Source organism: Hyalella azteca, unplaced genomic scaffold (assembly GCF_000764305.2).
Source record: "Hyalella azteca isolate HAZT.00-mixed unplaced genomic scaffold, Hazt_2.0.2 contig17801, whole genome shotgun sequence".
Classification (NCBI taxonomy): domain Eukaryota; kingdom Metazoa; phylum Arthropoda; class Malacostraca; order Amphipoda; family Hyalellidae; genus Hyalella; species Hyalella azteca.
Window position 1 is genome coordinate 1 of NW_025947571.1, and position 26,941 is coordinate 26,941.

The following is a 26,941-nucleotide window of genomic DNA, read 5'->3' on the forward strand; positions in this document are numbered from 1 at the left end:
TTATTGTTAGTAGGCTAATTGCAACATAAAAAATGACACTTCAAAAAGACAAAAAAGCTGAAAAAATATAAAAAATCAAATAAATCAAAAAAATCATGAAAAATAAAAAAAATCATTGATTTTTGATTTTTTTAAAAAATCAAAAAAATCGCCAACCCTGGTTGTGGTGCATTGTAGTAGAACTCTTCTAGTTACATATACAAAAGACAGCTTTTAGGAAAGTGTCAAAGTTTGCAAATGGCGGGCGCCGCCCCCAAATGGGCAAAATGTGACCACCTAATGGCAGCTGTGATGGGGTAACATAGACTGGTTTGGAAATTAAGTTAAAATTACCATATATAAGACTATGTAGAGTCTGAAACATAAAGAAAAAAACATTAATAGGTATATCAAACATAAAATATGTTATATATGTACCTATGGTAATTTTAACTTAATTTCCAAGCTGGTCAATGTTACCCCATCAAGGCTGCCATTAGGTGGTCAAAGTTACTCCATTGGGGGGCGGCGCCCCCCGTTTGCAAACTATGACACTTTTCTAAAATTAGTCTTTTGCATACGTAACTAGAAGAGTTCTACTACAATGCATCAAAACCTGGAGTTATTTTACCAAAAAATAAAAAAATTGGAGGGGGTACTCTGACAGGCTTTAAATAATAGATCTTTTTTGTGGGTCACATTTTTAATTTTTTAACCTATTAGATATGCAAACTTTTTAAATCTTTCTATTGTGTTACATAGCCTTAGTATTAGGCCTTTGATGGCCATTGACAAAATTTTTCTATGTCGAATCATTTTTGAGTTTTGGGGGTTTTTGTTAAAGCTGCTGTAGTGGTCAAAGTTACCCTGCCGGTCAAAGTAACCCCATTTTACGGTAACCATGAAATTTGGGCTCGTTCTTATTTAGCCAGGTTTTGCATAAACATACTATTTCTGTTTTTTTGGTGTAAATATAGATTTTCAGCTCAGATACTTTGCCTCTCAGACCATTGCAATTCAACTGATATATCTCTAATTGGGACTCTTGCGCAGTGGGTCGCTGAACAGAATTGAAATTTGAATGAGCCATTTTCAATTTTCTCCTTTTTGGAGTTTCTAGCAGTCTTGGTTTGTCTCTTTTGAGAGGATGTTGGTTGTTCACTACTTCAGTAGTGAATCACTACTTCAGTAGTGATTATCTGAAGAGTACTGTTGTTTGGTATGCTTTGCTGCTTGTGTGTTTGTACTAATGACTGGCTACTTTGGTTGATTTGTGGCTCTCTTCTTGGATGGGGATTTGAGTACAGCAGATCTGTTTGCTTCCTGGCTTGGTCATATGACATTCCACTTATGTCTGTTTTGTGTCCTGATGTGGTTGCGTTCTTGTATTTTGTCTCTGATGGCTTGGGGTAGAGGTGTCTGTTTTGTTTTTATTTTTCCTTTGGGTACATGGTGTTTGTCTGCTTGTAGAATGAGTCCAGTAAGTATCTTATTGGCAATGTGAAAGTTGGTGGGTGCTGGAGTGTCACGGAGCTCTTGGTCTATTTCCTGCGAGTAAGCTGCCCAGTCTGCTTTGTGGTAATTTGTGAAAGATCTGTTATAGGTTTTTATGCAGTAGTTGATTTTGGTGCGAAAGTGCAATATGATAGGAACATGATCGGAACTGAGAGCTGTGGTAGTTGACCATGTTATTTTGCTTGAGATGACGTTTGAGGCTGTAGATATGTCTGGTGACGTGGGTTGCTGTTCTCTTGTAGTGGGTATGCGTGTTGGCGAGTTTTCATTGAGAATGATGTGGTTGGAATTTTGTATAAGTGAGTTGATGAGGATGCCTCTGTGGTCTGAGTTAGGAGAGTACCAGGATGGGTGGTGGGCATTTATGTCTCCGGTAATGATGGTGTAGGACTTGTTGAGGAGGAATGTGAAACAGTCAGTGATGTGCTGGTCTAGGTTGTGATGGTGTGGTAGGTGTGTGTCCCTGGGAGGGATGTATATGTTAGCTATGTGGATGAATTTGTTGTTAGAGAGATGTATTTTGACTAGTTGGGTTTCAGTGGCTTCTTGGTTGATGTGTTGTGGAATAGTGATAGTTGTGAAACTATGTTATTATGAATGTAGATGATGAGTCCACCTCCTGTCTTGTGAGCCCTGTCTAGACGAATAGCAGTATAGTCAGGTACGGTATAGTGGGTGTGCGAGTCGTTGGTTCAAGTTTGGATTCTTGGATTGTGATGATGTCGATGTCATGTTGTTGTTTTGTGGTTAGTTTGAGGTCTTCTATTTTGTTTGTGAGTCCATTTGTGTTTATTTGCATTATCTTGATATCAGAGGGTGTTTTTCGGAGTCTGATTGGTGGAGATAGGGGTTGTGTGGGATTGTTAGGTGTTGTGACTGGCAGGGGCAAAAGAGGTTGGGGTGCAGTGGCTGGGTTCAGAACAAGTTGCAATGCTGGTGGTGGCTCTGTATCAGGCCTGGGAGGGAATGGTGGAGTGTGTTGGGGACAGGTCCAGGAATTTGTGTATTGACGGAGTGTTATGTTTGTGCATTTTTTATGGACCCAATGTGGCCTGTGGGGCAAGACTATTACAGGCAACTGAGTATTGGTTTTCTGTGATTTGCCTATTGCATACACACATCCAAGTTGGACCCGGGTTCTCCCTGACCCGGGCTCTCCTCGGACCTGGGTTCTCCTCGACATCCCCCGCTAGTAGCAACAGAGACGCTGACCACACGTGGGGAGCCGCAGGCCGGCAGCACCAAAAAACATGGGCTTCGGGTCCCCCTTTCGGGGAACGGGGAGAGATTTGCTGTCGATTTGGGCCCGTATCCGGGCCGCGCTCCAACCGCAAGCAGGCCGACAGCATTTGGAGCTGCAGCAAAAATGTCATCATCAAGCACATTTGGTATTGGTTCATTGATTTCCATAGTTTATGGTAGCAGAAGTCCAGGTTGCACACTGTTTTCCGGTATGTCTTGTGTTGGTGTTGCAGGAACTATGTCCTCTTCATCTTCTGGAGTGTCAGAGCCTAGTTCTGACATCATGCAGGTAATTTTCTATAATTTCAATACAAGAGCTTTTACTGCTGTAGGTATATAGAAACTTAAGAAATGTTTACACAGAAAAGAGAAATAGTCAATTGACAGGTGGTTTATGACAGAATTACAGAATAATAACTAAATTTTCATAATATTATTGTATACCTAATAAAATTGATCAATTGATGGAAAATACAATACTAGTACAAGTTAGTTAGTTTAGTGACCCTTTGATTACTAGCGCTTCAGCAGTTCAGCTGCTAACTAAGCTATTTCGCGCCGAATACTAGTACAAGAAAAGAAACAATCAAACAAATGTCTAATGATCAATTTAAGTGATAACAACAAGACTTAAATATAAATAATAGTTTGAGCTGGCTCGCACTAGCAGGCGGCCAGGCCTACTCTTACCTACCTACTGCCTCTTCTCATGAAGAGAAGAGGAGGGGGGAGGGGCGAGAAAGCCAGCCGGGTTCTTGAAAATTAATTTCGACAATTAACTTATATACGCGTAGTATACAGAAAAGCAAATTCAAGTTGATAAATGTGTGGCACAGTGTGGGTATTCTGAGTATTACGTTAATCACGGAGGAAAATTTTACGTTAATCTCAGAGGAATTCTAGTAATCACAGAGCACAATCGTAATGTGTTTACCGTATGAACGCCGCTGGCTCTCTCAGTGTGGGCCGTGGGGCGCGAAACAAGTTTGAACATAAATTGCGGAAAGTAACCATTTCAATATGTTCTTTTTGCCATCATCATTGAGCTTGGAATGATTCAAAGCATAATAAATTTAAATAAAAAAGGCTTATGAAGTAAGTAAAATTCATATTTACACTTCAAAATCAAGTTACCAAAAAAAACAAAATGTATGAATGTAATTAATGCGTTTTCGGAAGTGGACGACAGCGTCACAGCGTTGCCAACTGGCATATTTTTATACCAGATTTCACAAAGTCTGGTATTTTAAGAAAGTATTCTAGTATGAATATTTTAGTTCTGGTATATTTGCCTAAATCTGGTATTTTCTGACTTACTGTAAATTTACTGGATTAAATTTAATTTCCACCTCTGATTAGTTTGAACTTCCCCCATCGTAGGCTTGGATTATATAGATTACTTTCAGAGCAGCGCGACTAGAGGTTTCCCGCCATTTATGGAGCAGCGAGATTACCGCTGAAGTGTCGATCCGGGTGGATGAAGTATCTCCAATCTATTTGTTAACATTTAACAAAAGTGCTTAGTGCAGTATGAGCACGAGAGTGATAATTCTTGATTGAATACTGATCAGTGATGATATAGCACTGACGAGTGAGATTGTCGAACCGATCTCTGCGACGCAAGCTCTACCGTTTTTGTTTGGTGGTGTAGGACGTGGGAATGTTAGCAGCGCGGTATGAGTCCCTTAATATGTGACTCGTGTCAAACGTTTGGTTGTACCAAACGCCCGTGGTTCGTATGAAGGCCCGTTCACACTAGGGGCAACACACGAGAGTCAAGTGCCTCAAAGCGCATGCAGAGGCGCTTAGCAGACACTGTATGCGCTTCTTGACCGATTGACGAGCTAGCGATTGACAGGGGCCATGCGTCATGCAACACCAGCGCGGCGCTTTGTAGATAGCTATTAAAGAATTGATATCACTTGTATGCTTAAATCGCAAATTAATTAAGAATTTAAATTGAATTTAAAATTTAAATTGAATTAAAAATTTATATCAAATTAAAAATCTAAATTATTCATTTAAAGAAATTCAATTCGTTCTATGGTTTCAATGTATTAATTTATGAATCTAGATTCTAGGAACTGACTAAATTCGTAGTTAATTTGCGATTTAAGCATACAAGTGATATCAATTCTTTATTAGCTATCTACTAAGCGCCGCGCTGGTGTTGCATGACGCATGGCCCCTGTCAATCGCTAGCTCGTCAATCGGTCAAGAAGCGCATGCAGAGGGTGCAACCTGTTGGTTGTTGAGATAAAAGAGCTCGAAATGCCAATAATCTCAACTGGTATCCGAAACGTTTTCTATAAAGATATGAATTTTTGTGGACTATTCTTTTCTTTTAAATTCTTAGTACTGTGGTCTAGTAAGGTTGATTGTGTACGCTGGTCCGGCACTCCAAATGTCGACTAAGCACCACTCTCGTTTGGAGTCACTCTCTAGTAGAGAGCCTAATTGATCTTTATAGAGAACATGAATGTCTATGGAGTGTTCGGTCAAAGGAGTCCAAAAATCGAAATACAAATGATGTAAGTTATTTTTACATGACGTGTTTAGTTTATGTGATTTTAGCAACTCCTGACAATTTATGCATACCGTTTAGCGATTTCAAAGTATGATGTAATATCGGTACGAATATTGGAGCTTTTTATTTATGAATAGACTATATTTTTTATAAACTGTATCTTTTCGAATGTGCTACTTCTCTAATTATGATGCCTATGCTGAGTTCTCGTTTACAACTGGCATAGTGCGCAGAATGACGGACCGCAGCACACCCGAGAACAATGGCCCACAGATCAAATTCGGTGACATCCATCCTCATTGATGTCTAGGTGGCAACTAATGTTCAAAGCGCGCGGTCTCAAACTACAGAGTACAAAAGTAGTGTGAACGGTTGTGCGCGGTGAGGCACTGCAGCAAACGACTCAAAGCGCATGTCGTTGCCACTAGTGTAAACGGGCCTTAAGGCGTGTTATTAGTCAGAGACCAGACTGCGCTAGCGTCTTACAATTCTTTCGTATTCGGGGATGAATCTAAGCAGCAGTTCTCATTAACTGAAACTAGGTCTGAAGACGCACTGTATTAAAGATGTGTAAATGATTATGACTACTGGAGTTACTTAATGTTGCAATGTCCTAGGTCGGAGCTAATATTATAAATAAATAGCTAATTCATATTTAACAGTATTTCAATCGCAGTTGATAACGTATTGTGATGCTTAAGGCAATAACATGAATAATAATATTGATTTAGAGTTGATGAGTAACTTCGCTAAATTATAATAGGCTAGTCACAATCTTAGAAAAAGAGTTGCATGGGTAACTTGAGGAAACGTATATACATGGTCGCTACAGTGGTTTTGAATTCTGGAGAGCCACTTATTGGAGTGTCACTTGAATTCTGGGGTGCCATTCAATATTTTACTGATCTTGAAATTCATCATCCATTCATGTAACTAGCTGACTACTTCATCATTTGTCTACTATTGACCAGTCTCCAGTCTACATCATACCAGTCTCCAATGCATTCGTGGAGCGAGTGTTTTCACAAGCAACTTACCTATGTGAAAAACAAGTAACGAAACAGAATTTCAACTACGTAGGGCACTGGAGTCCGTTATTCGGACGAAAATCTATCTGATCAGCCGTAACAACAAGTGTTGCCGCAATTTTGTGATCACGCCCGAAATGTGAAATAAATGCAATACAAGCATGTTCGAATAGGTATAACGAAGAGGAAGATGACCTGTTTCCCTGGCTTACTCATCTTTAGTGAAGTTGAACTGCAGAAGAAGTGTCACACTGTGATAAAAAAAATATATAACTCAGCACTCACAGCAGTGAGTGACAGAGAGCGCATTTTCTCGTCGACGAAAACTTGAGGTCACGGACGGACGGACAGACAGACAGACGGACACGGCGAGCACAATAGTGCATTTTTTCCATAAATGAGAAAATGCGCTTAAAAGTGTCCATGTAATCAAACACATAAAAAGAAAACTGTAAAAAATGTAACTCAGTAGTCAGTACTCACTGAAGTGAGTGACAGAGAGCGCATTTTCTCGCGTCGACGAAAACTTGAGGTCACGGACGGACGGACAGACAGACAGACGGACATGGCGAGCACAATAGTGCATTTTTTCCATAAATGAGAAAATGCGCTAAAAATCGAGAATAAGAAAAGTGTTTCCCTCAATAGAGGGAAAAAAATATAACGTGTTCAATTTAGCTAATTAATCGTTAAGCCAGATAATTGCACCGCAAAAAAGATAAAGAAATACCTTTTGTTTCTTAACCAGCGTTTATGGCGAATAGTTTAATCAAATATGAAAGTATCAGTGTGTTTTTTGAACACTTAAAATTTCTGGTATTTTGAGCCAGGCAATCTGGTGTTCTTGCCGAGAAAAAAGTTGACAACACTGGTGGACGATGCTCTCGCAATCGGCTCCAGAGTCCAGTCTTTGCAACAGCCTGACTCTGTCGCTAGGTACCTTTTTCGTACCTAATTCCATTTTAGAGTCCGGAAAGATCAACCGACTGAAATTCTTTAATGGTAGCTATTTTATCATTGTATGCTGAGGCTATTTTTCTGCTCCATTTCTTTTTAGTTTTGTGTAGTGATGTGTCTGTCATGTGTGAAAACTTCAAGCCCCGATAGGGTGAGTATTGATTTTCTAATTTGACTGTGATGCGAATTGCAAAACTTGCTGACACGATATTTTTTTGCGAACAATTGGTTTGCTTGAGATTTGAAATTCAATGACAAGACTGCTCCATTAGGAGTACACTTCTTGATTACATTATAGGTAAGATTGTAAAATTTGAAATTTTGAATGCATGTTTTGCAATGTGAGGAGTCGGTGCCCGGTGGGACTTTCTCATAGCTAGACTTCTTGAAGTATCAAAGCCCAATTCCCAAAGCCAAAGAGTATTTTAAATCTTGTAGATCTACTCAAGAAATTATGTTCTTGTTAAACACGTGCAAAATTGTAATTTTTTGGGGAATAATCGTGGCCTGGAAGACGGCTGGAACTCTGGAAGTGGAAGATTAGGTACTGTCAAACTTGGTATTGGGTAATAATTGATGTTGATGGGCTGGCCCTGGCTGGATAAATCAGGACAGTCCTTGGCCAGGGAGTTGACCGCTTGCCAAGTTGCCACAGCATAAAAATGTTGAAGCAGCAAACTAGTATAGTAATAATAGTATAGTATAGTATAGTATCTTCGGCATTAAATAAATAGGCCTGGATAGGCCTGTCACCGATTCTTGTACTTTTCTTGACTAGACTGGCCTTACGGACGGAAGATATCAGTTGTTCCGTAGGGTACGAGGCATTTTAAGACTGAACATATGCTCATAGTCATGCATGGCCTTGTCTAGTCTGTTCTTGAACGCGTTCATACTCGGAGCGTCAACAATATCTTCAGGGAGGCTGTTCCACATGTCAGTGACTCGAAGCAAGAAGAAATGTTGTCGCGTGGATAAGTTGAACCGCAGTTTTTTTAGTTTATAGCTGTGGCCCCTGGTGTTGGTTCTTGTTTCAAATTCTAGTACTCCTTCTGGGACCTTGTATAAACCATGAGTATACTTGTATACTTCAATGAGGTCACCACGCAGGCAACGATAATGGAGACTGGGAAGCTTCATAATCTTCAATCTTTCTTCATAAGACTTGCCCTTTAATCCTGGTATTATCCTTGTTGAAATATCCCTTGTTGAAATATAAACTAATTGAAATATTGCTAAAATATAAATAGTGACATAAACTTTGAACATTTTTCTCATCTAGGCCTATGTAGCATTACATTAAGAAAGTCAAGAAATCAAACAATTACTTGCTCTAAAAAATCCCTGAAATAAATGTTGTGAAGTGATATTTTGAAAAAAATACCGTAAAATGGGTAACTTAGACCACTTTTATTTTATAAATGATGCAATTTTTTTACTAGCTAAATTAAACTTGAATTGAAACATGCAAAATACAGGTCTATACTCTAGCTTCACTCACCATAAATTGCTGGCTCCTGCCTCTCATAGTCTTTACGTAATTTCAAAAAAAGTGATGGTCTTTGTTACCCCAGCTCTTAGTCAAATAGTTTTTGAGTTGTGGGGGTTTTTGTTAAAAAAACGAAAAGTGGTCTAAGTTACCCCGCCGGTCTAAGTTACCCCATTTTACAGTACTTCTGCTAGGGTCTGTAGTAGAAAAAATATTTATTGTAATTTGTACAGTTGTACCTATTGAAAAATTTTGCTTGTAAAAAAGTTGCAGACAGGTGTTGGCTTTAAAACTTGATTAATGGAATTTATTACCTCAATTAAAAAAAAATGGTGGCTATTTCTGCACAATGAGGGTAATATGGGACAACCCCAACTCCTGGGCAGCCGGGCCCATCATGGTAATATCATATGGGACACCCCTAAAAACACATTTACCGTAGAACCTGGGTTAGAAAAGGCTCCAGCCTCCAGTTAAAAAAAATAAAAAAATTGATTAACAACAAAGAATTATGAAAACATTTACATTGCTTTTGAAAAAAAAACACTTAGAAAAAAATTAATGCATCACTGGTCATCACAAAATTGTGCATAGAATGTTCTAGATATAGGGTAAACGCAGTATATTCAGACATCGTGGATAATTCCTTCTGACACCTCTATAGTTTTTCCTTTATATTAAGCTTTGTTTTAGTTCCATGCGTTCGTTGATGGTTGAAATAGTGACGTCATACATTTGCGCATCAAACTACTGCCAAAACACTAGGTCTGGGCCATCTAGCAGGAAAATGTTGAGATCCAAAGAGAGACGGTGCATGCCACCCAATGAGATCATCGAAAAATGTGTCAAAGTTGACAGTTGACCTTGCTCTACCAAATAGTGATAAACTGTTTGTGTAGAAAGAATATTATGGTTTGAGACTTTTAAATACGTCTGTGAATATATTAGGAATCCTTTGAGTATACTTGTATTTGCTGACTTCAAGTGGTAAATAAATTAATAGATGATTAAGTTGAGAAATGCATTTAGACACATAAAAACTAATTTCGACACAACTTGAATTGGACACACACAGCTCGTTCCAAGCTGTGTGCCAAAATTTAAATTTTCTTAATTAAAAGCTTAATAACTGTTAATTAAAAGCCTAATTGAGTAGTGCTCAATATTCAATAGTGTTCTAATTCAAAGCCGTGTTGTATTCCATTATAGCTCACACAGCGATCAGAATTCGAACACGTGGATGTCGAAATTACGTATTAGTACAATTTGAAGCGCGGTCAGAATACGTCTCACCACGTGCCGAATATAGTCACACACAGTGTCGGAATATAGGGATTTGGTAGGTTTGCATTCTAAAGGCTTTTAAATAAATATGGAAATTGGCAACATTTTGTGATGTTTCATCGTTGCTGGCGCATAGTACGGTGTTTTGAGAGTCTAATATGCTGAATTTTCTCCAGGAAACGGAACTCGAGTAACGCATACTGTTATTTTTTTATTGTTTTTCATTTCTCGATGCATCCTTAATGTGTCGGAATATACTGCGTTTACCCTAATTGTGCACTGGGCAACATGGAATGATAGATAGAATCATTGAAAAGTAATTAACCTAATGTATGATTTATTTTTCCAAAAAATATGATGGTTGCCACTAAAATGGGGTAATTTGGGATGCTTTTCTTATGCATCTGGTAACTTACAAGTAGCATATGGATTTTTTTTTGAGATTACATGCAATAGCTTTTGTAAAAACCTTTAAAATGAGCCCAAACTTGTTTATGAAATGTTTCATGGTTAGAAGTTATTAACAAAAAATGCTCAAAATTGTCCCTTATTACCCTGTATGACTGTAGATTGTGTTCAGTGTTTATAAGGATGATGTACCGTCAAATGGGGTAAAAAGGGACAGTTTTGAGCGTTTTTTGTTGATAACTTCTTACCATTAAACATTTCAGAAACAAGTTTAGGCTCATTTTATAGCTCTTTGCAAGAGCTATCAAATGGCATCTTCAAAAAATTCCATATGCTATTTGTAAGGCGCTAGACGCAATATAAAAGGCTCCTGAATTAATCTTGAAATGGGGTAAAAAGGGACACTTGAAATAAAACTCAATTTCAAACATTTGAAGCATGCAGAGTGTACTAATCTAATTACTAACAGTACTCTGAAGTCCTTCTCTTTCATTGTAGATGATGTAGATGTAAAATAAATGACATTTTCTGTGATTTTTACTAGTTATTCCTTTATTGATATGATATTACCATATTCATTAATTACTGTATTATTAATGCAATATTACTGTATCCATGACATGCCATTGAGCATTGACAACGACCTTGTCCACTGCAAGCTTCATATCAGCAGCCATGTAGCATTTCTTCTGTATCTGTAAGCTTACAGGATGGTTTGTAATTTTGTACAATTTTAATCGAGTCTAGTGATTTCACTATAACAAAGGTCATGAAAAACATACATGAAACAGAAACTAATGTTTTAGTGACAACCATCATATGTTTTGAAGAAATAAATCATAGTTTAGGTCAATTATTTTTCATTCTATGATGCCTGGTGCACAATTCTATATATAGCATTCTATGTACAATTTTGTGACGACCGATGATGCACTAATTTTTTGATAAGTGAATTTTTTTTTGCCAAGCAAGGTAAATGTAATCAAAATTCTTTGTTGTTAATCAATTTTTTTGTTAACTGAAGCCTTTGCTAACTGAGGTTCTACTGTAAATGCATTTTTAAGGGTGTCCCTAATTACCCCAGGGGGTGTCCCTTTTTACCCCATCGCGCAGAAATGGCTGCCATTTTTTTTTGGAATGAGATAGGCAAATTCTGTCAATTACATTCTCAAGCTGACTCCTGGGTGCAACTTTTATGTAAGTAAAATTTTTCAATACGGCAAATATTTTTTTTTGCTCCAGACCATAGCAGAGGTACCGTAAAATGGGGTAACTTAGACCGGCGGGGTAACTTAGACCACTTTTCGTTTTTTTAACAAAAACCCCCACAACTCAAAAACTATTTGACATAGAAAAATTATGTCAATGGGCATTAAAGGCCTAATACTGAGGCTACATTACACAATAGAAAGATTTGAAAAGTTTGCATATCTAATAGGTTAAAAAATTAAAAATGTGACCCACGAAAAAAAGCTATTATTTAAAGCCTGTCAGAGTACCCCCTCCAATTTTTTCATTTTTTGGTTAAATATTTTGAAATTACATAAAGACTATGAGAGGCAGGAGCCAGCAATTTATGGTGAGTGAAGCTAGAGTATAGACCTGTATTTTGCATGTTTCAATTCAAGTTTAATTTAGCTAGTAAAAAAATGGCATCATTTATAAAAATAAAAGTGGTCTAAGTTACCCCATTTTACGGTACTTTTCCAAAATTGCATTTTTCACACTTTTTTCAGCGATTTTTTAGAGATAGTAAATGTTTGATTTTGTGACTAGCTTTATACATAATAGATAGTAAAAATGTTGAAGTTTATGCCACTATTTTTAGTTTTGCAATATTTTGATTAGTTTAGCTGCTACAACATTTCAACGAAATGTGGGATGCGCGTCCCTATTTACCCCGCCTGTCCCTTTTTCCACGTTTGACGGTATGATTTTTATGGAATTTTATTTTGAATATCAGAAAATACATTTTTAATTGAATCTTCTTTACCCAATTTATCTTGGTTTACCTACATTTATAGAAAAAAATTTAAATTACCAATCTATAATATTGCATAGACCTTTTAGGAAATTGTAGGAAAAGAAACTTTTTTATTAAAGAATGTCATAAATCACTGAAAAAAAGTAGTAGACAAGATAGCTGCACTGGAAAACTTATAACTTATGTAGGTAAGGCTTGAGTGGCATCATAGCATAGAGGACTTGTAACTTGTATATAGGAGTCCGTGTTACTACATATTTAAATTATTTATGAAAATTGAATCATAAATGAATTCTAAAATTAATTTTAACACTTCAAAATAAAACACTAAAGCTCAGGTTTTCAATGAAATTAATCAAAACTGACTATTCTTTTCGCTAATAACACAAATTCAAACTTTTGAGCCATAATCTCAATTAGATATTATCTTTTTCTTAAATTATTATTATCTTATGTTCATTAGAGATTATTACAGTTGAAAAATACTATGTCATCATTGGCAATTACTCACCAATCACAGACTGCTGTTTAAGTACAAATGAATATATTAGGTGGCTTGTTACCTTGTCTGAGATATTATGTTTGTGCAGTCAAAAAATTGCTAACCAAGAATTATAATCATTGGCTATGTGCAAAGAATTGAAATGAAATGCACCAGGGTTGGCAATGATTAAATCAAAATGATTAAATCATGTGATTAAATCACTTGATTTTTTTATAAAAAAATCATGAAATAAAAAAAATCATTGATTTTTGATTTTTTTGATTTTTTTAAAAAATAAAAAAAATCGCCAACCCTGAAATGCACTGACAACATTAAATTGTCAATATTCAAATAAAAATTCAAGAATAAGTTTAACTTCATGTCAACTCAGAATATTAGGAGCATAAGTCCCCAAGTGGGATCAATGTGAGTTATGTGACCAACTCTCTCCAGGCAGGAAGAGTGTCATAACAAAACATAATAGAAGGATATTGGCCCTGAAGAGTAGGCCTGATGTGGCCTGTTGCTGATTCTTGTACTTTTTGTGAATTGTTCACAGAAGATCTAAAAGCATGTATTTTGACCGGATCTTTTGAGGACCGAAGATAGTTTGAAATAGCTACAAAACTTCCATTGAGTTTGATATGGTGCTAGGCTTTTCAAGTGTGAACATATAATTTTCCATAGCTTTATCTAGTCTGTTCTTGAATGCATTTATACTCTGAGCATCAAAGATGTAATAGGGGGCGCTGTTCTACATGTTGGTGATTCAATGCAAGAAGAAATGTTGTGTGGATGAGTTGCAACACAGTTTTTTTAGTTTATAGTCATGGCCCCTGGTGTTGGTTCTTGATTTAAGTTCTAGTAATCTTTCTGGGACCTTGTATAAACCAAGAGGGAGAGTAAGATAGCACATAAGGGGGAGAGAAAAAGCCCTTTTAAGCCCTGTCAGCCCTGTTAAGGATTAAGGAATAGTGACCTGCTGTTCAATCATGTTTGGTGCAGTCAATAATATTGCATCAGCAATATATCTACCGGTACCTATGTTACCTGATTATCTACTTATTACCCATGTTATTTGTACAATTAAAGGTTAAAATTTCTGTGTGACTAGTAATAAGCTATAACTAGTAGATTATAACTTGGAAATAATGTTATCTGTGCAGTTTTCATTAGGCATTTGCCATGCATACTTTTTATTTATGCTGCAGGGTAATACTTGTCTTGAGTCCGGCTCTTATCTCCTGAATCTCTCTGGATGTCATGGCTGTGGTCGGATGGACACGCTGGTTACTCAAGACATCACTGAGACCATGACATCAGATGAAACGCAGGAAATAACCTACAACCGTAAGTTGTGGTAAATATTATATACTTGTTAAGAAAAGTATTAATATTATTGGTATTTACATGATTTTAACCAAATATCATTTTCCTTGTAGCTAGAATTTTATGATTTACCAAAGTTTAATATCTGTATGAATATTATGAATCTGGCTGTAATTTTAGTAAATCATGATGCTAAAAAAAAGAAAGTTAATTTGTTAGTGTCATTGAAGTTGGAGCAAAAGTTTACTTAAGAAACCTCAGCTTGTCTGATCTAGTGATTTATTTCAGATGTATGCAGTTCATGTGGACACATTGTGGCCCAACATCATTATCTCTTCTGGGTGGTTGATGGCTACCAGAACTATGAAATGAACTGCTTGCTATGTGGCACTGCTGAAGATGAAAGATCTTGCCTTCCTGATGATCCCAGGAAACAAGTTGCTCTCTTCTGAAGGATTCAATTGCAATTTTCAAGCTTTAAACTATACCAATACATTCTGGGTTCTGTAATATTTGCAATTAATGGAGCTTGCCATTGGCTAAATGGCATTCAATGCTTAACTCTGACCATGTACACACTAAAGCAATGAGATTGACATGGTTTTGGATTTTGGAGAAAGTTGGTGGTGTTTAAATTTAGTGGTAATGATCTTCATGTGTCATACCCATGTGTGTAAAGTACAAATTCATTGTAAATGCCATCGTCAAATATCGTGATCTTCATATTCAATGTAGAAGATTTTTGTAGAATATTGCAAGTACTGTACATTTTATGTACAAATTTTCTACCTTGTAAATTTCAGTAACCCAATTATGGTTCGCGTGCGTAGGCAACGGTGTACATTACTAATTTTCCTACTTGCTTGTTTGATTGTACTCGTTCGCCAATTGTATTATGGACGGCTTTTGCCTACTGTGTCATCTCCATTCAACCACCCAGTGGAAAATTTTATGCCTACCATTGACAAATTCCCTGACGAAATTGACCATTATAAATTGCCTTCTCTCATAGCTGTGATTCGAGAGTTTGAGTCGTATGACAACGACGTCGTGGCAACTGCAGAGTCTGTATTGCGAGTGTGCAGATCGTGTGGTGTTGCAGTAGTTAGTGACGATATAGTGTATCCTCCATTGAACTTGGCAAAACAGGTTCATCACTTCATTTTGAAGCCGGGTCTCACACGCCATTCGCCAGATGTTGCCAAGTGTCTCAGTGACTTCAAATACGTACTACTGCTACCTGACAGTACAAGACTCTCTTCAACTGAACAACTCCTCGATATGGTGCGGGTGCTGGAGTCAGGAGACACAACTGGGGTAGCTGCTCGCATTGGCAGTGGAAATGTCAACTGTCAGCAGATATCTTTGGAGGTGCAGCGATGGGAGCTTCATGTTGCCGCCACGCCAGATAGTGAAGCCTGTGACAGCGTTGATGGAAAAGCTGCATTTCTCTTGAGGACGAAAAATTTTCTCCAATTTACTTTGCCGTGGGGACGGCCACTCTTTCTCAGTTTGGGCATCCAAGGAGCATTGAGAGGCTGGAAGTTTCACGTTGCCAAAGGCATGTTGTTGGGAGAGGGCAGAGAACTATTAACTGCCGAAAATTTACGGTGGAAACGCGACACTGCTAATGATGAACGTGTGAAGAGTCTTTATAAAGATCTGGGCATCAAAAAAGTTATTGGCTCGAGTCAAAAAGTGGAATGGTACGGATGCAGTCGGCAGACTCCACGTTGTTTCCCGGCGGTTGTGAACGACACTCCATCTTATTTGTACGAAGGCAGGTGGACTCCTCCTTGCTGCTTGGAAGGATTGAGAGCCACGGCTAGACACGTATTTTTAGCTCTGAAAAGCTGCAGAGCTCGTTGGTGGCTTGAAGGCGGATCACTTCTTGGGGCTGTGCGAAGTGGTGATATAATTCCTTGGGATTATAATGTTGATATTGGTATTTATGCTCATGATATTGACAGGTGCCACCAGCTGAAAGCATCTCGATGGCAGACATTGGAAGACTCTGAGGGCTACGTCTGGCAGCGGGGAAGTGGCTTCTATAAAGTGCACTACAGTACCGCAAATCATCTTCGCGTTGACATTTATGCCTTCACTCCTCGGGATGGAACGATGGTGCGAGCTGAGCCTTGGAATACCGCGCACCGACAAGACGTCGATTTTCCCGAGCATTTTCTACGACCGTTTTCCAGTGTCCAGTTTGCTGGCGTGCAAGCTTCTGCCCCGAACAACGTCAGAGACTTTCTTGAGTACAAGTTTGGTGTTGGTGTGGTTGAGAACCCGCAGTATCCCAATCCTGAAATCCTGTCTGCTTTTAACATATCAATGCCTGTAAGTTCTTGATTTACAACTGCTATCATTCTGACGATTTTCTTGCTAGCGGCATGTCATTACTTGACTCGTACACCATGACGTTACTTGACTTATCTCACCATTCTCAACTTGACCCTCTACCGCCGTATGTCACTTTTCGGGAACATAACTTTCAACTAAAATTATGCGTAACCTATTAAGTGTAGCAACAGGAGGACGTTTGCACGCAACAGAAAACATTTTAAATTTGTCGTACGTGGCGGCAACCATCAGTGCACGTCATTATGCGCTCACTAGAACATTCTTTTTGGGAAGGAGGCTTGTGAAAATATCGCTCCGGTTACTCATGTCAAGCAGTAGAGGGTTTAATCTTATCTTGACCGCCATAACATCAATTGATCATTAATCCAATGAAATTTCTTTACTCTTATATCACAATGGACTAGCATTGCTCGCAATCGGAGTAATTTTTACAGCGTTGTCTTATCTTATACCTGAAATTTAGCGTAGCTGATGTAGAATAGTGGACTAGTCTTCGTGGTAGATTCTATTCTAGTGCTCAGAAAATAATCCATGATTATTCACATCAATTTGTAGATTCATTTTGGCTACCAACACCTGAAGACAATTTTTTTTTTTGGAAGACTAAAAACGAATGTATTGACCTTACCAGGTACTGTAATTCAGTCATTTCCTCAACTGCCAAAGGTGTGTTTTTGTTGATGCATTTGAAGAAAAGTTTTATTTTAACTAATATGAATTGTTTTTATGTTTCACAGTTATGATATGTTATGTTACCTGCTTCGCGGCAGGCTCGCTCGTATCAAATTTCACGTAAATATGTATAAATTTTGTGCATGTTCAGTGAATGCATAGGACATCGATTGTAATTGTATCACGTGAGTAGGATTTCATTCCGTTCGTTGTTTGCCAATATCATGTTCTTTACGCGAAGTAAATTAAATTGCATTTCCTTTCAAACATGCCAATTATGTCATTTACTATATTTATTTTGTTTGTCAGGAACTTTGACATCTATTTTAATAATTGAGTAATATCAATAAAGTCAAGTTCAGATACCTGGATTCATTTTCCTTCACTCTGATGAGAAATTCCTTTGCAGTGGCCGACTGTTATTCAAGCCTAGTTTTTTTCTCTTGTTCTCGTTGATTGCGCTTATCGACGAAATTTTTGGATGCCCTAAATTTAGGAGCAGTTGTGTAATCGAGAGCTGTCCATTTCACGTGTTTTTCCTTGCAATTTACACTTAAATTGCATTTCTGACTGGCGTTAGATGAAAGTTAGCTCAATAAAGCCATTCCCCGTGACAATGTCAGTAGCGGTAGATCGTGAGTGTTGGCTGTTGCTGGTCACGGAATCTTGAATCAACAGGTGGAGGCCATATTCAGTTGAGCACGGAAAGATACAGGGTTTCCAAGTATATTCTCCTCGCTCGAACAGTGCGTGTAAAAAGTAGTAGAATTAGATGAATTTTTTGAGTGAAATTGTGGCAAAAGGCTTTTTTACCATTCAATTTACTTGGCAGTCTTTCCAATTTAATTCTCGTACTCCAATCAAGTGATTTTGTTGACATTTATGCTGAAATGTTTAGAGGAATATTTTATCTCACTGCAGGATCCCCCAATTTATTTTATGTCTCTGCGGGCCTTGAGTGTCCCTACCCTAGGTATGTCGAAGAAAGAACCAGGGGCCGTATTATCTCTTTCTGGCCAATTCTCTTTCTTTATAGTTTGGTAAGAGCAATTGGACAGCAGTAGGAAAACGACGTTGAAAAAAACAAAATTCTAAGCATTTAAGTCAGTGACGCATTTGGACGCCCGATGCTAGAAACTTCTATCGTGTTAGAGTTCTAGCGTATACCATCCTGAGGTACGCGTGGGCCTTCAAGCGAACACTTTTGGGGCCATTGACGTATGAGTCATTTCAGCTTGGAATTTTTTTTACGGTGCTTATTGTCGTTTAAGTTATCTATATTTGTTACGCGGTGGAACCTGGTACAACTGTGCGTGACTTTCAAGTGTTACTGAATCACAAAAAGTTTGGGGAACCACAATGTTGGATGCAGTAACCGTTATTTTCACGGCGCTTTCTACGGTTTTAGCCTCTAGAATTGTCTTAGAATATAATAGAAGTGTCGGCACTGAAGAAATTAGAAATAGGCCCACGGCCTGTTACCGATTCTTGAATTTTTCGTGACTTGATTCACAAGGAATCCGGCCTTTGGAACCCGATATTTCCAAACCTGACGATTGCTTGAGATAGGCTAGCTGCTGGACTTGGTCCGTAATTTGCTAGGCATTTTAAGACTGAACAAATGCTGCTGCATAGCTTCGTCTAGTCTGTTCTTGAAGGCGTTCATACTCGGAGCGTCAACGATGCTGCCAGGGAGGCTGTGCTTGACGATGTAAATTCTGCTCAGGCATGCGCAATTGATTGTTATGTGGCCAATGATTATGAAACTTTTCGATCTGACCACTTTGGTCAGAAAAGTAAGGCTTGATTACATTTCGACAATCAAGAAGAAAATCAAACTACTCTAATCAAAGTACAAATAAGAAGAGGAATATAATTTTTCCCAAGGACGACTCTTATTAAATTTCCTATTCTCAGGTGAATAAACTGGAGTGTGATTTTACTATAAAATATTTATTTAGATGTTCGGTTCAACAGAAATTAACTTTTTAAAATGACGAAGGCATGAGTTTCCCCTGTTTAATATCACCCAAAATTTGCTTCCCGTTTTAGGCTTCTCGAAGAGTGTTGGAATATTTTCAGGAAAGGCGCACAATCTAACTTTAACTAATCGAAAAAGAATTGAACTTTTTCATCCGTAAAGACTTCATGGTGCTGCACTCCACCTCACATTTTCAACCGAAATGCATAATATAATTCCTTAGTTTGTCTCGTTAAATTAACAATTTGTAATTATTCGATTACTAGCAGACTCGAGAATTTTATGGAAGAAATTTTAAAAAGGTAATAAATTTTCAACTCAGTTCCTTTTTCCATGACGATAGACGGTGATATATATGCACCATACAGCCTTAAGAAGCGTACGCGCATTTGTCGTGTCCTCATTTCCTCCCTAATTTCCGGGTTAAATTCTCAGCCCCCCGGAAATTTAATTCCCGACCGCATAATTAAGAGCAAATACGACTTAAATGCAAAGGGGGCAACTTCTTCGTAGGAGAATCGATGTATAGCAGAAGCAGCAAGCTCAAGGGGGATCTTAGAGTTTGCTTCGCTTCTTTAACAGTTGAGGGAGCTTATATTTGATAATGTATGTATGTATATTTATGAGTTTAGGTCAATTCTATTGAACTCCAACTCCATTTTTTTTGAGTATTGCGAATGGAGATCTACATTATGTTCTATGTAATTTCGTAGAATTGCATGATTTTCTGTTGTGGCTTATTTAATTTGAATGTTTTTTTTTTTTTCACAAAATCAGCATGGCAGATAAGTCGAAATGAGGACCATTCCAAATCAACATCGAACTTCTTGCTTTTAACAATGCAGTAGTACCTCTCAGTATCATTACAAATCTATTTAATTAAAAAATATACATCAAAATTAGAAATAAAGTGAAGTAAAGAATAGAATTGCTTGTCCATGAGTTTAAAGGAACAGACCAAATTCTCTTCCCGAATTTTATGGCCTCTCTATCCGAGCTTCTAAAGTCCTACGTTAGTCACCAACTTCTACCATCGAAAACTCATAGTTTTCAATCGAAACTTTCAGAGCAAAGTTAATATTGACTGTTATGCACCAGTACTATGCCCTATGTGGAGTATATGGTCTGGGCGTACCTCTGAGGCCAGAAACACGTGACAATAACTCCAGCTACATTGCACTTGTGCTGTTCAAGAGATTGTGATGTTGCTCCATAAACATGAGACAATTTAACACGGCATGTAGAGACAGCGTTCAAAAGCGTTCATTTTTTGGCATGTTATATGTTTTACACGTTGAACTGCAACAGTTTTGCATGTGTGGTGGAACTTCTTAAATACGGAGTCTTTTTAAATTTAATTAGAGTACCATGAAAAACGTGAGCTGTAGCATCATACATGAGACGTATTTGCTATAGGTTTTGAAAGTATTTACTTGAAAAATGAGTAATAAGTTAAGAAACTATGCTACCAACTGTATCTATTGGGCTGACCCGAGTATGGGAACGTCTATAAGCAACTAACTATCCCTGAAATGAATAATAAAAAAAAACGAAAAATATCGGTTCTATTGCATTCCACGCAAGCGGAGCTAACTGGATATTCATAATGTAGAGATCATGCGCGATGTATCGCATTTTGATTGTATTTAGATGATACTGTATAAAGTAATGAATCTCGAAATGAAGGAATTTATTTACTACGGCGACGCGTGCAAATGCGTTACAAAGTCTCCTTTGCAAAATCCTAAATGTTATGCACACCCATACTTAGCTTTTAAACTTTCATATCCTACAGAAATATCCGGAGCCATATTTATCACATATTCTGGACAGATAAGGTCAAAGACAGAAAAAGGCTGAATAAAGGTTGTTGGAACGCTGTCCAAGTCAACCCCTGCTGAGTTACTGCGTCCCGGATCATAAAGTGTCTTGAAAAGCCTCGACGCGACGTCAGATGATGGCTGTTGCGAGTCCCCTTAGAATTTTCCTTACTGATGTCCCAGCGACGTTTACTTGCTTATTACGTTGAAAAAGTTTTTCCGACGGTGAATAGATTGAAATTGGTGACATCTATTGATGGTTTATATAATTTAAAATTTTTCTCGCACCTTGTGAATCTATTATTTAACTGGCAGTCGAAGGCTATTACATACCGGACTCGATATTTGGATCAACCTAGCAGAGGCAATGTATTTTTTGTAATTTAATGTCTTTTCATAACGAAGTAACTGCTCAATTAATTAATTATTAAGTCTTAGGTTAGAAACGACGACTATAGCAAAGTGTATGCTTTATAAGTTGTCTTATGCCATGTCAATTGAAACAAACAAACAAACAAACAAAAAAAAAACTATTAGTTAAACTCTCACAAACTTGAAGTATGTGCAAAGTTTGAAAGCTATTGATTGATTGAAAGCTATTAATTGAATGAATGTTATTCAATCAAACCTCGAACAAATGCATGCATGCAGACAATAGCTTGCACAGGAGAATTTTCGGTAAAATGAATAGAACATTGGAAGCGTGTCTTTTTAACAATTTTCCTGACTAATTTTTAAGTGGCATCTCAAGGAAATGTTAATTTTTTGAAGAAAGTACCAAAAGCTGCAACTTATACTTATCTGGAAGCTCGAAAGCACCAGTAAACTTCCCACTTGATCATTTAAAATGAATGAGTTATCTGATCATGAAGTATATATAAGCAATAGAAATCGTTACGGTAAATGAGCAATATATAGCTGGCTAGCTACGAATGCAAATTTTCGATTATTTTTTTCCTCATACATCAAAAAATTGCGACATTTTGGAACATCCACTTTGTACTATTTTGGATTGATTTTCAGAAACGCAGAAAACACGAAATTCACCAAGCGTCTGATTACATCCTTGATTGACGTCTTGATAACATCCTAGTTTTTGAATCCTGTCCGTCTCTGATGGTAGATTAAATTGTTCTTGCCACCACATGAACGAAACGATATTTCATTCATTCGTCTAACTAGAAAATTTCACTTATTTCATGCATTACAGATATTAAACTATAGAAGAATATAAAAATATTCACCAAGTAAGTTTAATAAAAACAAGAGAGTTCAGACGCGTCTAGCCCAGAAGTAGTTTAGAGAGAAGCGCATTTGTGTCGACTGAAAGAGTTAGCCTCGCTGTCATCTACAGCCTCTTGAAGGCCGTCGATGCGATGTTCAAGGAGCCGAGTGTTCAGGGCCCGAGCAAATAATAAGCCACTTCCCAATAATCGAGCACGTTGGGGCAGTGGCGCCTTATTTTCAGCGTTATTACTCGAGAGAAGGAGTAGTTGTTAGTGTCCAGGGTCTACACGACTTTTCTTCATATCTATTTTACTAATAAATTGTAGGTTTTGACATTCTCTGCATCATATATTGTAAATTGTAATGTAACATTTTTGTTCGAACGAGGTGGTCTAGAAACTCCGCTCGTCACTGGCATAACAATTTGCGGTTGATGACAGAAACTTCTTTCTCTTGAAGGGACGTCGTGGCGAAAGAATTTTTCAGTTTCTCACCATTAAGATCTGGAAAAACAGCAATTATTATTATACTATTAGTAGAATTAAAAAAGTTATTTATTTATATAATAAATTGCTTTAAACTTTTATGCTATTCATTGACAATCGAGGAGTTTACTTTCTCTTTATGTTCGCACAAGTGTGATTAGTGTTGAAAAAAATCAAACGTCTCCGGAAACTTTTGTATTTATTCTAGAGTGAACAGCAAGGCCTCTTTAATATTCATGTAATTTGCACTTGAAAATCAAGTAAGCAACTGAGCATTACCCGAAATGTCAGTTTTGTTCACGGTCTTGTTGATTGCTCAGCTCCATTTCATATGCATGCGGCGAAAATAAGATCGTCTTTTCTCCATCTCGGTCCCATCGAAAAGAAAGGCACACAGAGCCGTACTGTTCCCAAGCAAAGCATCGCGTTGTCGAGAGATTTAAAAAAAATTCCATGCAATTTGAAAAGTCTGTGCTAAAAAGAAAAGAAACAAATGACCACTTAGAAAGTTTCTATTCGAGAACAATGCCTACTGTCGAGATAAGGAACGTCGGAGGATAACTTTTCCACTCTTTGGGGATCGAATTATTCTTACCTGAAAAGTTTTATCTAGAGAACCCTTTAATATAGGCTCGGTCGAGCGAGCAATCTTCTTGGGACATAAGTAAAGGTTGATGCTTAATATTGCCTTGTAATATAATATTTTCAATTTGTTTCCTCATACTTGTAAGGGATGCAAAAAGTGCCGACGGAAATATAAATACTTAGTTGGCGGAACCCAAATTCAATGATAAAATTTAGATATTATGTAATTTTCATAGCAATTAAATTAGAATTGATGATCGCCAGCTTCGTCTTTAGGAAATAATTATCATCTCAAGCGTTAAGATATGATTGTTCCCAAGTTTATTCAAGTGAAAGAAGATTTTATCCAATAAAACAACGCATTATTATTACAGGACAATGTTCAGTCCGGCAAGATCTAACTTTGGACACAAGTTGTTTATCGAAACAAAGTTGGCGTAAGTTTTGGAAGAAATTTGGAGGCACATAACTTGCAGCTTTAAGTTTACCAGCTGTGCTACCAACTGATGCGAAATAAACTTGTTAGTGATTTCCATTGACAGAACAACGTTCCTAGCGCTCAGGTAGAGTTTAAAATCTGAATTTCACATTAGCATTCAATCCAACATCCGCGATATCGCCTTAAGGTTGTATTGGAGGGATTGGTGTGTATTTTCGTGTGAACTCTATATATTCAGTTTTATGTGAGATCACACAAACATGTTAAATGCAGTAGAGAATATAAAAAATGAAAGGCAGATGTATAATGAATAAATTAGGCAACAACCATTCTTCAGTGTTGTTTGGTATCGAAACTGGCTGTGAGCATCAAAGCAAATCCGAACTTCACTGAATGCAATTTGAACACGCATCTAGAGCAACTTCATTGCAGACATTTACAAATACAAATATTTATATGAAAGAGAGTCGGGAAAAGTTTTAGGAAATATTTCATATTCTCACAATGCGCATCCTTTTCATCAGAGTTAAAGCTTACATCATTGGGTCGAAGCCACACTCGTCCAGGCATCAATCAGACAGTTTTTTAGTTGCAAGGGTCGTCCAATTGCATTGCTTGTATTGTTTTCAGACATGAAGCTAAAAACGAAATGCTTACTAATTTAGTTCAGTTTCCAACAATAATCAACGATTTTTAACTTTCTTAATAAGTAATGTTGATCATGCTAAAATGTGAACATAAGCATCATCTCTATTGACAATACGCAGCACATAATTGTTAGTTTGATCACTACACAGGAGTCCATACTAATAAAACGTCTGTGCAAATTCTAATTCTGACAAGGCGAGGCTTAATGCAATTTTATTCTCATGTACTATAAGTTCGTTTAGCGAAATCATTGATGTAACTGTGCAGTTGCCCAATTGTTTACTTCAGAATAACGGTTAATGATCCAGAGCTTTCTGACAAATCCAATTTTATTCGTCATGACATTGATGACTATTATTTGTTATACTCAGAGCCTACCTCATAAATACTACATAAATGAACTTCTCGTTTAGTCAGGTCCCGTGAGATGGCGCTGCGCCAACGCCTCGGTCTAATACACAGCCCCTGGAGACATTAGAAAGCTAATGAAATGAAACCTGCAGCAAAATATCCAAGTAAGGAACACTTTCAATGCACCGTAGGGCTCGCAAATACGGAACCGATGCGTCCAATGCTTACTTTTATCGGCGAGAACTCTGCTCAGCTCAGAGCATCGAATGATAAATTTTATCGTGAGAAATGATGTGCTAGTCGTTCACGTCGTGATATTTCATTGAGTGAAATTAGGTAGTGAGCGCAAGCGAACAGAGGCCTTATATCGAGAAATTATGAAGGTAGTTGTGAGTCTCGAAGTGGTTGTTATTAAATTTTGTTTGATATTCAAGCAATAACGTTGCTGCAGTGGATCCGAGTATACTGAAAAGGGTTGCAAATTTTCGCATGGCGAAAAACAAACAATTTTAATGTTTTTGCCAATACCGAATTGCGCACAGCAGAATCTGTTGTTTGTTGTAAAGTGTAAGATTCTGTCGACGTAAATCGTGATTAGTGCCTTTTGTAAGGAACTTGTTTTTCATCCATCAATTTAATTTTATGCCATTGACAACGCTTTATTCAGCATTAAAATTTTTTTACTTGAAATATTTACATGGGTAACATAAGCATAAGTTATAGTTGGTTTAATACGATGAAGAAAAAAACAAGATAGATCAAAGTTAATGCGATGAAGCCTGTGAAGTGTAAAAATAACGAAAAGGGTATAACAAAAACTCCTAAAATTATTACTCATTCAAAATATTGCTCAGTAATGAACCGGTTCGAACGTGAAAAATTCATTAGCAAGCCCACCACCGAATCACGATCAATTATGCGTTCTACTTGATCACAACTCAACGCGCAGAAACCTTTCAAGTCCTTTAGCACAAAATAATTTTGATTATGCAGCAATGAAGAGTTGAAAATATTATTGTGTGAACCAAATTTTCTGGCCTAACGCGCTGCTGATTTGACTTGTATCACACAAATTATAAAATTGTATAATTCTCTATCTTGTTCACAGATTTTATTACTCTATTCGTTAATGTGAAGGAGGCTGGCTTGGTTAGAAGCAGGTAAGGATGTTTTGGTTAGGAACTAAAACATTACAACGTTTGGCAGGTGCCATCATTGATACATGCAAGCGTGCAACATGCTCATCCTTGCTTTGGTTTTTTTACTGCTGCTGCTATATTTTTCATTGTTTCAAATATATGCTTCATATTTGCTTATCATAACTATGCTTTTATTTGGTTTGTTGATTTTTAATCGTTTATATTTCTATTATGCTAAAAATAGTTTTGAAATACAATCCATCTTTGCAGTTCTAATTTTTGCATTTTTGTTGATGTGTAATTTCTCAAATCTTTTGTATTTGATTCTTCAAGATACTCAGTTATGCATTATCAAGGTTGTGGCTTGTATATTACCGCTGTTGCTACCATGCATGATATTCAAAAGCAACTGCATTGTTTATTCATATGTGTTGTTTTATTGTAAAGGTGCAAAAATATTCAGTGTGGAAGTACATTCACAGTAGGCCATATTCGATGTTTGGTTTGTTTCAATTTATGCCGGGAGGTGGCCTTTTGTGTTCCGTTGAAGTTTTACTGTCGCAGCAACCATGAATTTGTGCACAGCGAGAACATTAAGCCTGGGATAATCAGTCTTCTTGCTGTTAAAAAAGACATGATGTGCTTAGAAGTGAAAACTTCGTCATGACAGGGTTGAGGATATACGGTGGTGCAATGCTTTTTCGCCCTGAACTCGACGCCATTAAAAGAACAACGTTGCGGCTTGGATTATTAACTGGACTACTGCTTTTAGTAAAAACTCTGTGGTTACGCTGATACCACCATGCAGAACACGTTGACAAAATAGTGTTGGTTCATATACAGCATGGAAAGGCAGGGGCAAAAATGTCGAATTTATTAAGCCCGAGAGTTTCTTTGCAAGTCTCCGCGACATTCCATAGTGTATGTTCGTTGTCATGAGGTGTACACGTGTCTTCTGCAATGTCTGCCTTCCAATACTTGTAATTAGAGGGAAAAGTTTGAAT

At 37.4% G+C, this 26,941-nt stretch overlaps 2 protein-coding genes across 2 annotated transcripts; both read left to right on the forward strand.

The window, feature by feature from the left end:
* The first annotated feature begins 7,182 nt into the window (after window positions 1–7,182).
* Window positions 7,183–14,956, forward strand: LOC108680650 (protein Churchill-like). The gene is made up of 3 exons (XM_018169526.2): window positions 7,183–7,399; window positions 14,109–14,247; window positions 14,515–14,956. The coding sequence occupies exons 1-3, from the start codon at window positions 7,361–7,363 to the stop codon at window positions 14,676–14,678; spliced, it is 342 nt and encodes a 113-aa protein (XP_018025015.1). The 5' UTR covers window positions 7,183–7,360; the 3' UTR covers window positions 14,679–14,956.
* A 70-nt stretch (window positions 14,957–15,026) lies between these two features.
* Window positions 15,027–17,404, forward strand: LOC108680649 (ribitol 5-phosphate transferase FKRP-like). Its single transcript, XM_018169525.2, has one exon. It carries the CDS (start codon window positions 15,040–15,042, stop codon window positions 16,576–16,578), a length of 1,539 nt encoding a protein of 512 aa, XP_018025014.1. The 5' UTR covers window positions 15,027–15,039; the 3' UTR covers window positions 16,579–17,404.
* Window positions 17,405–26,941: the final 9,537 nt, after the last annotated feature.